This window comes from Lagenorhynchus albirostris, chromosome 21 (genome assembly GCF_949774975.1).
Source record: "Lagenorhynchus albirostris chromosome 21, mLagAlb1.1, whole genome shotgun sequence".
Classification (NCBI taxonomy): Eukaryota; Metazoa; Chordata; class Mammalia; order Artiodactyla; family Delphinidae; genus Lagenorhynchus; species Lagenorhynchus albirostris.
The window spans coordinates 22,133,789-22,149,300 of record NC_083115.1 but is presented as its reverse complement, the minus strand read 5'-3'; the positions used below and the strand labels follow the sequence as shown (position 1 = coordinate 22,149,300).

The window sequence follows — 15,512 nt, the reverse complement described above, 5'->3', positions numbered from 1 at the left end:
TAGAATTGCCCAGTCCAAATTCATTCTGGAGACTGCTCACACCACACGGGTCCTGCCCCAGCTGTGGGGTCTGTGCTCTAAAGGCTCACCATCTCCTCTCGGTCCCTGGCTTGGTTTAGTCACGTCTCTCAGGGTGGCTAAGTAAGTAATATTTTTCATGCAGTGGGGCTTTACAATTTATAAAGCCTTTTCATATGATGTAATTAGCATCTTTATGAGATGGAGGAGGTAACAGTCCACTGTAAAGATGAGAAAACAGAGGCTCAAAGAGTTTATCATGAAAATAAAACAAGCTCCACCTCACACCTGTATTGTGCCTTCCAGTTGACAAGGTGTGTCCACAGGCACTTTCTCTTATAACCGTCACTCACAGCTCTGGGAGGTAAAAGCACTCAGCTTTATTAGCAGAGGGGTAAACTGCAGTCCCTCGAGAGAGTAAGGGCAGCGGCCATGGTCACACATGGTCTTGGACTCAAGGTCTGGACCTCTGCCCCTTCTCTTCGCTTGGCACTTACTCGGTCAAACATCCGGTTCAGCAGTCTGGGGACCACAGGGAAGACGGTGGGTTGAAGGGTCTTGAGATCATCCATAAGCAGCCTGATGTCTCCTTGGAAAAATCCTATTTTAGCTCCGTGACTCAGCATCAAAAACTAGAGAGGTAAATGGAAACATCCAACATGTCATCATTGCAGCAGGCATCACAGAACACACACAGACACACAAGGCTCCAGTGTTAGCATTTCAGACCAGCTTCCAGAAATCATAAATTTCCTAAATGTAGGGAGCTTTTAAAACAACGTGCTTGCGTCCTTGTACAACACAGGCATGTGGCATCGCTCTCGATTATCCTGAAGATAAAAGGACTAATAAGAAACCAGGGAACGTGGTTTTCAGTGATTATCAGAGAGCTTCTGCTATTTTAGCTTCAATAATAAATATCTGCTGAATGAATGACATGGTATGCGATAATCCAAGTATTTTTAGCCTTCTAGAAACTTTAGGTCTAACTTATTCTCATCAGAAAAACTTAGCTACTTGCCTTAGCTTTTTAAAGTCTCATCTCTTCTATCTGAATCTAACTAAAAAATTCTGAGTAGTCAGAATACGCTGCGGCTGAGGCACTAGGCCATCTGTACCGCAGCAGTTTGCATTCAGCTGTAACCTAGTGCCTGAATTTTTTCCTGTCTGATGCAAGCTGCACTGGCAAGCCACAGGCACTTGACAAAGAGTCTGCCTGTTTTAAATTTTAAAAAGAAAGAGAGATTCAAGAGATGATGCAACGGAAGTACAAACGGTCTCAGGCTTGAAAGCAGAAACAACTAGAAAGGTTCATTGTTTAAAAATTAAAGCTCGGAGGTTTCTGTTCAGTGTGGCCTGCCTCCTGGGCACACTTTGAAAACTAGTTCCACTGTCAACACGTCTGCAATCACTCTGTAAACTCACAAGGTCTCCTGAGGCGTGCAGGAGACACAAGTATCTGATGGAAGATCCTTGATCCTTTGGGGGAAGTGAATCCTACAGGGCAGCAGCTAGTCAAAGGGCCGGGATTTTATCAGCTGCCCCGCTCTCTCTAACACCTGCCCAGTACCTGCAACACAGCTGGTGCCCCGTGAACATTCATTAAATGAGTGAGCAGTGCTCACTGCTTCTCCTATAAGCATACAATCCAAAACTGTCCAAGAAGGAAAAAAGATGGTTCTTGGTCAGTTTTTAAATTAGTCACACACTCGTGTATGAGGAGCTCAGGCAGAGGTCAGCTAAAGGTCATCCCGCTTTGCCAAAGGCACTTGGAATATTGCTGAAAAAATGAATCTGGAATCAACTTGTGCCTTATGAACAAGCACAGTCAAAAATAGAGACTTCCCTGGCAGTCCAGTGGTTAGGACTCGGTACCTTCCACTGCAGAGAGCACGGGTTCGATCGCTGGTCGGGGTACTAAGATCCCAGAAGCCGTATGGCGTGGCCAAAAAAAAAAAAAAAAAGAGACTTCTTACAGAACTGAAGCCTCACCAGCCTTTGTGGGATGGTATTCATAAAAATTCTACATTCACAGCTCATCTTTCTGAATTCACGTCCATATTCGTGTCCTTCAAAAGTCTGAGCTTCCAATTTTAAAATGAGTATTAAAGTTCAAGTATCTGGACCCAGAAAAAAAATTATACTCTTAAATAATTAGCTCAATTTCTAAAATGGGCCTGAGCAAAGAACTCTCTACGTAGAGGACAGTCTGCACACTCAAACTTATCTGTGTGAACCACTCATGCATGTGTGCAATGGTAAAAATGAAATGTCTGTGTCACTAGCATTCAAGACAAGTGCTTTCTGTAAAACACAACAACTTAGCAGAACACAACCAAACACATATGCACAAACAAAATAAAACTCAGTGCCTACCTCTACAACTTTCTCAAACATGTGGGCGAGAGGCAAGAAAGAGATCAAAGTATCATCTGAGGAAGCAACGAATGCACCCTGGAAAGCAAAGACACCAGACAGGCAGAAAAGCATTAGCATTTCCAGGAATTTTCCATTTTATTATTATAAATTACAAATTATTAATCTTAATATTAACATTAACTGTAAACATTTACTTCAATCATTCATGAATTATAAGTTTTCTTCGAAGGTCAATAAGGAAATTAAAATTTCACTTGGTAAGGTACTAAATGTTGAACTCTGTTTAGAAAGTATATACGGAAAGGATTAAGAAAGTGTAAGTATAAGTGAAAGTGAGATTGAGCTTCTGCAGTCGCCAAAGGTGCCCATTCCCCGAAACCATTAAGCACAGGCTCCTACCACAAAAAGCAGACCGTATGGAGCCCTCCCAGAGACATGTAATTTGCAAAAGCAAATTATGTAAAAGTGTGCAAAGGATACGAGGGAAAGGCATTCATTATATTATTCAATAAGTACTTTTTTAAACGGCAAGTTTGAAATAGACCTTTGGTGTTACAGACTGAATTGTGACCATCCCCCTCAAAGTCATATGTTAAAGCCCTAGCCCCCAAAGTGACTGTATTTGGAGACAGGGAAGGTCATTAAGGTTAAATGAGGTCATGAGGGTGGGGCCCTGATCCAATAAGGCTGGTGTCCTTGTAAGAACAGGAAGAAACACCAGAAACCTCTCTCTTGTTCTCCGTATGCAAACAGAGGAGAGGTCGGGGGAGGGGTGGTGAGGGGCCTGCGGTCTACAAGCCAAGAAGGGAGCCTTCACCAGAACCAAACCTGCTGGCACCTCAGTCATGGACTTCTACCCTCCAAAACTGTGCGAAAATACATGTCTGTTGTTTAAGCCATCCAGTCTGCATTATTTTGTTGCGGCAGCCCAGGCAGACTAAGATACTTACAAAGCAAACTTTAAGATTATAGGAAGTAACTAAAGTTTGAGGCTTTAATCCTTCTTATAAAGTGGAAGCCAAATCCAATCAAGCATAATAAATAATAAAAACGATAATAATCCAAAAAATCTTCAGCAGCATTTAACATTTCTTTGTCAACTTAAAGAAATTAATTCTTTTCCATACTAAAATAGGAAATAAAAACAAGAGAGTCAGTTCTTCTCTGTCCTTTCCTGGAAACATTTATAGAGCAGTATCCAAATAAAGTTTTACCATATAATAGATGGAATAAATCCTATCTGTCAATTCATCCTAACGGTCACAGCAGGAGTTGGGGATTAGGTCCACAGTGAAAACTATTTGGGAGAAGGTGAATGTACGAAAGCTCAGACCTTATCTGTATTTCAGACAGTGTTTCAAATACAGCCCATGCCTAACATGATAGGGGGGCTTTTACCACCTTCCTTCTTGAGGCCTGATGCCAACCAATGGATATGAAGAAAGATGACAATATCCCCAAAGTTTACCTCTGTCATTTTAATAAATGCTGAACAATCGCTCACTACATTTCGATGGGTGATCAGTGCTCCTTTGGGGTTGCCTGTGAACACATATGAACAGAACAGAGTTAGAGGACAGAAACTCCATCCAAGAATGATGGACATGACAGAAGCCCAGAAACCCCATATCATTAGAGCCTCTGATGCCTGTAGTGTGAGGTACACCCATGAAAGCCAAAAGTTAGTCACATTAAATTTCTGAGCCATCTGCAATCCTTTAAAATGAAACTTATTATCTTAAACCATCTTTACTAATATGGGCAAGTTTTAGAGGGTGTGTGTAGCAGTAAGAGAAGAAAATCCAGCAATTTTATTTCTGGAAACCATGGATACAATTTGTCCCAGGAAGATGGGTGATCCTACCTACTGTGACCTTTCATAAATGTTTGAGGACGTGCTCAGATTCTGGGAACGTCTTATAGAGCTACCGTAAGACAGGCTTGAACACTTCTGTCTCTTCTAGTTCTAGTCCATCTATAGCTCGAATAAGTCATCCACAAGAAGAGGCAGGGAATATACACTTCCAGATACCACTCGGAAACAATTCCTTTTCAAAACTGACCTGTAGTGCCACTTGTGAAGCAAATTATTGCAACATCTTCAGGTGCTGGAGGCTGCAGCATATTAAAAAAAAAAAAGCCAGTATAAATCAGAATAGAATAGAAAACTTTAAGTCATAAGATAATCACTCAAGATTTCTACTAGACTCTGAGCTGATTAGACACGGAAGCTACACAGAGGCTGGGGCAGGGTCGCACATGGTGCACTCACCTTGGGCTTCCGTCTGTTGGCTCTTCCCAGGTCCTTAAAGAGAAGAGAAAAAAAAAATCTTAAATGGAAACATTTTCTAAATGTAAAGAACAAAAGTCACATCAAGTCAGTTCAAGCTGACTTTTCTGTGGGATTCGCTCCCAGCTGACTCAAAGACAGCACAGATTTCAAATTAAATAAACTACAGCAATTTTCATTAACCTGAACCCAAATACTTACCCATCGTTCTAAGAAGCCATTTTCTGGTTGTTTTCTCTCTTATATAAAACTATATCGATGGTATTAGGACTGGCCTTTGAAACAGGATTTATTCAGAAGACAGGAATCCAAGTCTTTTACACGTTCTTCTGGTTTCCACTCCCCTATCACAGCCTTTAACAAAGTCCGGCTCTGCACCGTAATCAGAGAACCACAGCTGCTCTGTATCCTTCCAAAACCAGAGCTCAGCACAGATATGTGATCACCCCATTCTGCAGAACTGACATCTTCAATCTGGAGAGAGAAAATCAGTCTCTGCCAGACTTAACTGGTGGCCATTCTGGAGAGGCTCAACTATCTGTACTCCCCACATGGATCAGAGGAAGGATTGGGGCATCTCCAATTATAAAACAGGCCACGACAGAAGCTTTAAGACCACTCGCGAATGGCTATGAAGGTTAAGAACGACAGATTCATTTCTGAGGTACGGCATTTCCCAAAGGCGGACTCCCAGTTACTACCAAGGGCTAATTCTGATGGTGTTACTTCATGAAGGTGTCTCCATGACCATTTTAATATCTATTAATTTTTTTAATGAACTATTAATATTCTTTTCCTATGAAAATCGAACAGCTTGAGTGAGCATGTGGAATGAGCATGCCTAGAAATAAATGGAAATTAGATGGGTGGGCTCAGGGCTCAGTGAGTTTCTACCCAGCATACAGTTTTAAACAGTTTTTAATCCTAATCACACTTTAAATTATATATATAACAGACCACTAATTAAAAATAGGAACATTGACATCCAAATAGAAGTCAACTAAGAGTTAAAGTAATGATAATTCCACCAATCTTTTTTCTAAAATAATCTTTATCAGATCCAAATTTCCACTCATCTTTTTAAAATTCTTACATTAACTTCTTAAGATCTCTAATTCTTCAAAAATTGATGTTAAGTAAAATAAAGCAAGTTATATGCAATTAGACTTTTAATTTATTAGAAAAAAATTATCCAAATTAGTCCATTATTTTCCAAGAGAGTTTCATAGCCTGAAGCCTGACTTATGTCATTATTTAGGAAAAAATACAGCTATTATAAAAATTAAAGTTGTCATCTTTAGGTTCCAAATGCCAAAATAAAAAAGAACCATAAACAGAAGGAAAACTGAATTCTACTTAATGAAGTATTTGGGGGTGATAAAATTTGTACCCTACTGAAAATGAATAAAGAAAGACAAATCAGGGCTTCCCTGGTGGCGCAGTGGTTGAGAGTCCGCCTGACGATGCAGGGAACACGGGTTCGTGCCCCGGTCCGGGAAGATCCCACATGCCGCGGAGCGGCTGGGCCTGTGAGCCATGGCCGCTGAGCCTGCGCGTCCGGAGCCTGTGCTCCGCAACGGGAGAGGCCACAGCAGTGAGAGGCCCGCGTACCGCAAAAAAAAAAAAAAAAAAAAGACAAATCAGTGAAGTGAATAAAGAGATAGAATGATTAATCTGTGATAAAGCAGATATATTAAAATGTTAATTGTAGACTCTTGGTGGGATATAGTGGTCTACTGCTCAATTCTTTCAACTTATTTGCATATTTGAAAATTTTCATAACAAAATATTGGAAAAAATGCAAAAATACCAATGTTTCTATTTTTGATGCTATAAAAATAGACATTAATAAAAATTAGATCACATGATCAACCAAAAAGTTAGTTTTAAATTCATTGCTTAAAAATTTAATATTTTGCTTATAAAAATTTAAAAAACCCAATATGGATCATATTATACAGGTAAGTGTAAAACAATGTCTTTTATAAATATTTTAATATAAACTTTACATTATAATCTTTGGTCACTTACTTATCTAAATTTTAATCTTAAGATTACTTCTTTATCATACAGAGCAGTCAAAAAAGACAAAAAGAAGCTTGTGTATGTGTCTGTGTGTGGTGGGGGCAGCAGGAAGAGGAAAAATGGGGGAAAAGATATAATTATGAAATGGGGTTACAAGTAAAAAATACAAAAATAGGGAAATGCTAGGTGAAAATCTAGTTAAAAACCCAATTTAACAATTCAGCACATCCATTAGCTCTTATGGACTCCTGTTGTATGCTATCGTGTGTGTGTGTGTGTGTGTGTGTGTGTGTGTGTGTGAGAGAGAGAGAGAGGCAGAAGCTCTGACAGAACAAATGACAGATTCTCTGTGACAACTAAGTTCCCCAGGAAAAGTTTTATAGATCCTTCCTCGTAGCTCAAATTCTTGATAGAAGGAGAACTGTAAATAAAATTCAAAACCCTATTTTTATAACAGTTCCAGGAAAATATTTATAATATTTTCAGAAAGAGTATGACTTATTCTACTGAACCTATTACTTCCCGTGATGTGCACATAATAACAAGGGCCTCCTCTTGCCCAGTTTTGGATTGAAGTTTAATCCAAAAACTGGGGAGACTAGCTTCTTGTAGGATCCGAAGTCAAACAATCAATTAAGGTATGGACCACACTCATTTTCCTAGAATGGTTACCTTTAAAGTTGTGATTAATGTGAATCTTAAATATAATACAAGAATAAATCAAATCAAGCCTCTATGCTAGACATTCACCAGGACCCTATAAAAGCAACCTGGGGAAAGGAATAACGAGGCAGATTTCTATGTCTGGCTCCGTTTAAGAGATAAATCAGTAAGTAAAAGGTGTTAAAGCCTAAAGAGGACATACAAACTTAAATCTCTGCCTGAATCTGAATTCCCATTTCCAGCATTTATTGGCATGGCTTGTCAGTGCTCTGGAGCGAGTATGTGAGCACTGCAGCTCGCCTGACGAGAACACTTCCTGTAAAATGTGATGGATTACCACTGGGCAGGCGGGTAGAATTCTTCTTTCCAGTAATGAGACAGAGATCTCTGCTCTCCATCTTTTACAGGACCAGCCAGAGTTGGGACTTTGTGGCCGCACTGGACACCACATTTGAGCCAAAATGACCTCAGGGAAACCCTGCAGCGAGGTGGGCAGGGCAGGGTGACTCACCTCCATCGCCTTCAAGCTGATGAGCTCCACCCCGCACTTCTTGCCTCGGTCGGACAAATTACTGCCATAGGAGTCCATGAGAACGATAGTTTTAAGGGATGGTGTTAATTTATTTTCTACACCTTCTAATAAGAGGATGGCCTTCCCTGGCTTGTCCACAAAAACCAGAGAGAGTTCAGCTGGAAGTGAAGAGACACAGTGAGGAACCAGCTCTGGGATACTAAAAGCTTGACTGTAACATCTGACACCAGGTTAAGTACTACATTTTTGAATAGGAGGGTAGATGTACATTTAAATGGAAAAATCCCTATCATATAATGTATCAGCAAATGTAGCCTCTGTATCTAACCAATAACTATGCCAAGTGCCCCTGAAGGCCGAAAACATACCTTTGTTGATGATGTAGGTGATTGCTTCTGCCCCGAGGGTGTCATAGAGGGGAACGATCACCATCGAATAAGCAAAGCATCCCTGTTCAATGATCACCCACTAAAGAAAACGTAAAGATCAGGGTGAGAAAATAAGATATTGTGGAACCACTCCAGGGAAAACAATACTCTATAGAGATTCAACATGGAAACACCAGATGTAGCAAAACTAACATCTGTGTATCTACTACTATGTGCCAGGCACCAAAGGGATTCCTAATGAGAGCAAAACACTTGCTCACTTCTTAAAAGGAAAGTACAATTTGCCTGAAAATTTGAGGCAAATATGTGAAAAGAGAATGAACAGCATGAGAGTGACGGGCTCAGAGGCAAGACAGCCTGCAGTGGGCCTCCTTGGTCGGGGAAGTAACCGAACTTGCCCTTTGCAAGAGCAGCACGATTTGGACAGGTGGAGAGAAAGGTAAGGGGACTCTGGGAGCCGGGACTGTGAGATCAAAGCAGGGAGGGTAAAGGGAGACCCAAGAGGGAAGAGATATGGGAACATATGTATATGTATAACTGATTCACTTTGTTATAAAGCAGAAACTAACACACCATTGTAAAGCAATTATACTCCAATAAAGATGTTAAAAAAAAGCAGGGAGGGTGGTCCAGTGGGTAAGAATCTGCCTTCCAATGCAGCGGTCGCAGGTTCGATCTCTGGTCAGGGAACTAAGATCCCACATGCCACGGAGCAACTAAGCCCACGTGCCACAACTACTGAGCCCGTGTGCCACAACTAGAGAGAAGCCTGCGTGCCGCAATGAAAGATCCTGCATGCCGCAAGGAAGATCCCACGCGCAGCAACTAAGACCCAACGCAGCCAAATAAATATTTTAAAAAAAAAGGCAGCGAGAGGGGGCATCAGTGAGCCACCAGGCTGGCAGGGACGGCCCAGCAGGGCTGTGGGGACTGGCTAGGCTGGAGCGAGGGCTGGAGCCGGCCTGAGGCCATGGGGGAGCCTGGCTCTATGTCCCTGGCAAGGTGCAGCCTCTGGGGTTTCTCGGCCAAACAGCAACTGGGGCTCTAAGGGACAGCAATCTGGCCACAGTGTGCCGTAGGGCCTGGGACTAGGGGAAGAGGGACACAGTGTCTACCGGGAAAACTGTCCTGGAAGGTTCCCTAGGAAAGTGAGGAAGGAAAGAAGTGACACAGTCACTGGTCATCTTCCTCTAAACACATCAGCCACACAGCAACTGACCCGCCTACAAGGCAGATGCAGCAGAGTCCCTCTTTCGCTTATAATCCTCAGTGGTGCCCATCGTCCGCAGAACACACGGCACAGATAAGGGCACAACGGCCATGGCGAGCAAGCACAATCCACTCACATTCACTTGGCCTGGAGCTGTCTCTCTCTCTCATCCTGCCACTCCACCCTCCACCACAGTGAAATGCTTCATCCCCCATCACAGACATGCTGCTCCACGCAAGCGTGCCATTGTTCCTGACATTCCCTTGGCCTCCCCACCCTCGTATGCATCAAGACTCCACCTTGGACTTTGCTGGTAGCGCAGTGGTTAAGAATCCACCTGCCAACGCACGGGACATGGGTTCAAGCCCTGGTCTGGGAAGATCCCACATGCCACGGGGCAACTAAGCTCGCGCACCACAACTACTGGGCCTGCGCTCTAGAGCCTGCGTGCCACAACTACTGAGCCCATGTGCTGCAACTACTGAAGCCCACACGCCTAGAGCCTGTGCTCCCCAACAAGAGAAGCCACAGCAATGAGAAGCTCGTGCACTGCACGAAGAGTAGCCCCAGCTCGCCGCAACTAGAGAAAGCCTGTGCCCAGCAACGAAGACCCAAGGCAGCCAAAAATAATAAATAAATAAATTTATTAAAAACAACCCGCTGAGAAACCACTCTAATTTATAAAATAGTAGCACAGGGATTGAACCAACATGTCTTTTGGACCCAAGTAGGTCTAAGAATCAATTCAATTTCTTCAAGCCCAGTGCTTGAATTTTTCTGCACCAGCTATGCCACTATTTGTTTACTCACACTACAGGCAATAGCTCCAGAGGGCTTCTCATTTAAATGTAATTTAATACAGTGGTTTACAGAAGCACCAGGCATGGGCCTGGATGGCTAAACAACAGTCTGCTTGCCCAAATTAAGGCCAGCTCCCAGTGAGGCCCCTTCCCCATGGCCCCTGGGATTTTAAACTTTATAATCTGGGCAGAGAGAGCCCAGACCTTTTAGAGAGAAAGGATGAGAGTTTGCTACTGACAAAAATGTATCCAAGTTTCTCTGTCATTTATTAATGCCATTTTTCTAATCACAGAGGAAGCCCTTAAAGTGGGAAGACTTCTTTGTTAGTTATTTGTTCTAAGACTTTCTTCACTCGTTTTTGTTTGGGGACCTGATTTTAAAAAAACAAAAACCATGATTTTCTTTAAAAGTGATTTTTTTTTTTCCTACCTAAAGGCTAAGAAGGGCCTGGTTTGGGTTTTCATACATGTAACTCTCTAAGGCATAACACAAAGTCATGTTCTTAGAGGTAATCAGACCAAAGAATCTGGTCTGAAGCAGAGACAGGTGTGAACCCTAACTGGTTCTTCCATCCGAGACCTCTCCAAACCATGTACGGTCAGTGCCTAATGGTTAATACCTCAGGTCTGTTCTGAGAAAAGATGCCGATGAACTGATCTGGGGCCGCCTTGAAGCCCTTGTGGAGCAGCGCCGAGCCCACACACTCTGACATTTCTGCAACCTAAAACGGGGGAGAAAAAATGAGGAAGAGCATCAGGCCCAACTCAAGGAACACAGCTTCCTGTGATGGCCAAGCCTAATACCTTAGCCAAGAAGCAGCACTGCCTGCGGGGAAGAACAGGGGCAAACAGGTATTCCTTTAGTTACACATTTTTGTAAAGTTCAAGGTTTGAATCACCAGAACTCACTGTAAGAAAACTGATCATACAGTTCCTTCTGCAAAGCAAATGAACTTCACCCCAACAGCTGCAGGTCACAGATGATACATGTCAGAGTTTCTATACTTTAGTTTCGTTTCTATACTTTTATACTTCAGTTTTATAAAATTATAAAAGCAATCCAGGGACACAGAACTTTGTGTCTGTGTTTATAAAGAGCAACCAAGCAGCCAAAACTTGTCCTTTGATATAAACACACAAACAACAAGTTTGGGGGAGATCTTTAAAAAAAAAATAAGAACAAGCTCTTATCATTAGGCTCCACAATTGTATTCTTGAGAATTTATTCTTTGGAAATAACCCAATCCTAACCAGAGGTTTGAAAAAACTTTAGGTACAAAGATATGTATTTCAAAATTATCTAAAGTCACAAAAGTCTAGGGGAAAAAAGACCAATGGCTGGATGGTTAAGTAAATGATGGTAAATCTCTAAGAAAATGTTCTACAGCTAGTAAATACTACAGTTATGAAAACCATATCAAACAGAGTATTTGTAACAATTTTAAGTAAGATAAATGAATACAAAAACGCATACTATTAATTACAACTATGTAAAAATAGGTAGATTCATAAAAATTAGGCAGGGCTATATCCCTGCCCCCATCCCTCATCCTCTCCTCATTCTTACCCCAAATGAACTAAAAAATTTTTTTTTGAATCTTAATTTGGAATTCTTTTCTTTATTCTCAGTTGGTAAATTCTCAAGAGCACTTTAAATCCACACTCAAGCCCGCAGAAAACAGAACCACACCTATTCCTGCCCCAGAAGCCTGTGGGTTCTGGAACACAGTGCCCCCCCGTACGCAGCAATGGTGGTGAAAGCAACACTGGCCAGGCGACAGCAAGAATGACATTAACATGCTTATTACTTCCATACCCCATGCACTGTTTCACAAATCCTGCTTGTGTGTAAGGGCTGGGAACCCGCGAGTACCTAGATGGTTTTCAGAGCTTATTGGGATTCTATGCATGCACTTGTATCTCTAGAACGAGGGTCCAGACCTTTCTTCAAAAAACCTTACAGGGGTTCCTAGCCCCAAAAGCTAAGAATCACTGGGCTAGGGGGAAAAAGTGATTTAAATATACAAATTCAGGGCTTCCCTGGTGGCGCAGTGGTTGAGAGTCTGCCTGCCGATGCAGGGGACACGGGTTCATGCCCCGGTCTGGGAAGATCCCACATGCCGCGGAGCGGCTGGGCCCGTGAGCCATGGCCGCTGAGCCTGCGTGTCCAGAGCCTGTGCTCCGCAATGGGAGAGGCTACAACAGTGAGAGGCCCAAGTACCGCAAAAAAAAAAAAAAAAAGTAAAAATATACAAATTCAAAGTTAGCTTAAGTCTATTTTTTTACTCTTCACCAGCCTCTGTCTGAAATGTACAAATGTACTTCTGAAACCCCAGTGATTCCCAATCTGCCTTCAAACATCCCACCTGCAATGGACCTGTTTTCTCTCCTCCAGCCAATATATCAGAAGCAACAGAGGAACAGATCACTGTAGGTAACTGTAGTGTAAACCCCAAGGCTGGGCTTTCTCTTGTTTTGTAATGCAAGTGCCTGCCTTAAGCTTTGATCGCTGACCATACACTTCCAAGCCAAGGCTGACGCATCACCAGCCATAGGCTAGATAAGGAGCCAGGCCCCCTCCCCGCATGAGGCTCCTTTGTTTTACAGATCTCCGTTGATGTTGATAACTGACAGTCTGAGCCACTTGTTTTCTCTCTTCCTGTGCTTTAAGTTCCTGCTCTTCTGTTTCAAATTCATTAATAAGAGTGAGCCCTCGAAACCCTAGGCCCCCATCTTTGACCCCAATAAAGCAGAACCCCAGGTGCTCTACGCTCTCTCTCCCCCTACCCGAGGCCTCGCTTGTGTGGCCCAGGTGTGTTGCGTCATTTCCATGTCCTGTAGTAAGAAAGCTTTATTTTTTCCAAGTTTCCTTATGGTTATTGCTGAAAGGCGTCTTGCAATCATAATATGAACCACGAGGGCCGGTCCAGCCACAATACTGGTTATTGACAGGCTGAGACCTGAACAAAACAGTAACATGACAAGAAGATGATGTAATCCAGAAGCACGTGAAGATTCTGTGAGGCCTGAAGACCATCGTGCAATGTGAAATTTCCAACACACATGAACTGTTTTTACACCACTTGTGAAAATGAGGGATCTGAAAACTACTATTTGGCTCTGGTAGGGCAGAATAAACAGTGAGAAATCCCTCTGCCCACCGGACCTACAGCTCATTACTCCTTCCTGCCCAATGTTCAACGACTCCAAGAACTGCCACGTTCCAGCACTATGGCTCGTGTGAGGCGGCCACACAGCCAGAAAACTCACCTGTTTGTATGAAAGCCATTCATAGGGTTGGTCTGGTTTCCTAGAACCTAAACATGGGCCATTATCTGAAAGGAGAAAAAAATTAAAAAAAAAAAGGATGGACTTAACATGCATAAATATTCCTAGATTCTCGTTTTAACACACATAAATATTCCTGGATTCTCGTTTGTATCTTTCATTCCACAAAGTATCAGGTAGATTCTACTGTGGTCCTCAGATGTGAAACAATGAATTCAGATTGGAAATGTTTTCTCCCTGGGTTTTGGTCTGAGTCTTTGTTTGTTTCTTTATTTCTATTTTGTTTCTTACATGGGGCAGGAGGGAGAGGGGCTGCAAGGCCGGGCAGCTTCTGGGTACCCGGGGTCTTCCGTGCCATCCTCAGGGATGAAGGGCAGTCCCATGAGCTGACACCCCACAAGTGTCTCTGACGGAACCCCGCTTCCTTGGATGTCAGTGTTTATTTCTCAAAATACGGGTCTCCTGGTCAAGCAAGTTTGAGAAATGTTGGATCAGGCGCAATTAAACAGGTCTCTTTACTGCAAGAAACGCCAGAGCCTATTCTGAGCTAAAAGACGTGTGACCACGGAAGCCCCTTGGCCGCGGGGCACACCCAGCGGGACCCGTGTGCAGTGAGACTCACTCTGCGGAAGTTATGGGAGGAGACAGGGAGCTGGGAGCCAGACTGAGTGGGAGAAAGTTGGGAGCAAATATGGCTTTCTGACGAAAGACCCCTCTTTCTGAAGGAGAAACATGAAGCATTAGTCACACGGATTCAGTCAAATGCTCACTTGAGATCTGTACGCCCCTCTGGAAACCTTCATATAGCGTTCTGACGTCATCATAGAAATACACCAAGGGCTCGTCACTGTCCAGGAGCACGGATCTCCGGGCACCATCGCTGCCCTGGGGAAAAGACAGACAGACAGAAAGCACGTCAGCAGGAAGCATCAAAAATAAAAGTCTACCGTGTGCACCTTCAATCCTCTCCAGGGCCTGGGAGCAGCTGCTCGGTGAGCATTTGCTGGATGAACTCCAGGGCGGGACGTGCTGGCGTCTGATATAAATCATCCACCTGGAGACAAGTGCAGGCTTCAGAGAAGCAAGGCTGGGACCATGTCCATCCAGGACCCCTGGGAAAAGGAAGCAACTGAGGGAAAAAGAAAAGAGGCTCACAGACCTCTAAGCACTGGTCCTGCCAGACAAGGCTGAGGAGTCTGAGGACTGGACACCAACCCCCTAAATGCACTGTGCTGATTCTCAAACTGTGCCCAGCAGCACAGAAGACCGATTTTTGTCAGGTCTTGAGGAAAGAACACACTGTTCAGTTTTACTTCCATCATGTTAGCTATATTCTTTTGGAGATCATGTGTACTGCTTTTTCTCTTTGCCAACTTCAGTTTCTCAGGTAGCATCTATTAGTTACCATCATCAGCTATAAAATGTAGGATGTGCATGGACACACTGACCTGCAGCACTTGTAAGGAGGCAGAGTTGCTACCGTTGTGCCCCCTCCTCTAAGTTGCCATCTGTTGGCTCAGAAAGTACACCCGTTATGGACAAGAACCCCTAACTGGCAAGTCATCTCAAGAGGCAGGAGTTCTCAACCAGTGAGCAGCTCAGCATGCTGGGGCCCCAGAGATACTGCAAGGGGTAGAGATGTATTTTTGTTTAAAATTTCTTGGGGGAGATTAGATTATGATACAAGGACTTCTGGTACCACAAGAAAGCACGGTTCAAAAGTGGGAGACATTGTTTCTAGCATGAGGTTTGAAGGAAGAAACTAGGAAAGGCTTCAGGAAGGGGCAAAAGGCGAGGTCTCAAAGAGGAAACAGTCTGAAGAGGCAGAGCTGATGGGGAAACAGGATGCACTCCAGGGGACAGACCAATGTGGAGACCCTTTATAAGGCAAAGAGACAGCCAGACAGGTGCTGGTGGA

The 15,512-nt window shown here is 43.2% G+C and overlaps 1 protein-coding gene across 6 annotated transcripts in view; it reads right to left on the bottom strand.

The window, feature by feature from the left end:
- Positions 1 to 15,512, bottom strand: part of ACSL1 (acyl-CoA synthetase long chain family member 1) — a 72,243-nt gene that overhangs the window by 16,997 nt on the left and 39,734 nt on the right. For all 6 annotated transcript variants that reach the window (XM_060136665.1, XM_060136667.1, XM_060136666.1 and 3 more), the window contains 10 exons: positions 14,365 to 14,479; positions 13,577 to 13,641; positions 10,927 to 11,028; positions 8,276 to 8,375; positions 7,887 to 8,065; positions 4,670 to 4,702; positions 4,461 to 4,512; positions 3,866 to 3,939; positions 2,395 to 2,472; positions 516 to 650 (listed from right to left, as the gene is read on the bottom strand). In XM_060136665.1, coding sequence (XP_059992648.1) covers positions 516 to 650; positions 2,395 to 2,472; positions 3,866 to 3,939; positions 4,461 to 4,512; positions 4,670 to 4,702; positions 7,887 to 8,065; positions 8,276 to 8,375; positions 10,927 to 11,028; positions 13,577 to 13,641; positions 14,365 to 14,479 — 933 coding nt within the window. The remainder of the gene's footprint in view (positions 1 to 515; positions 651 to 2,394; positions 2,473 to 3,865; positions 3,940 to 4,460; positions 4,513 to 4,669; positions 4,703 to 7,886; positions 8,066 to 8,275; positions 8,376 to 10,926; positions 11,029 to 13,576; positions 13,642 to 14,364; positions 14,480 to 15,512) is intronic.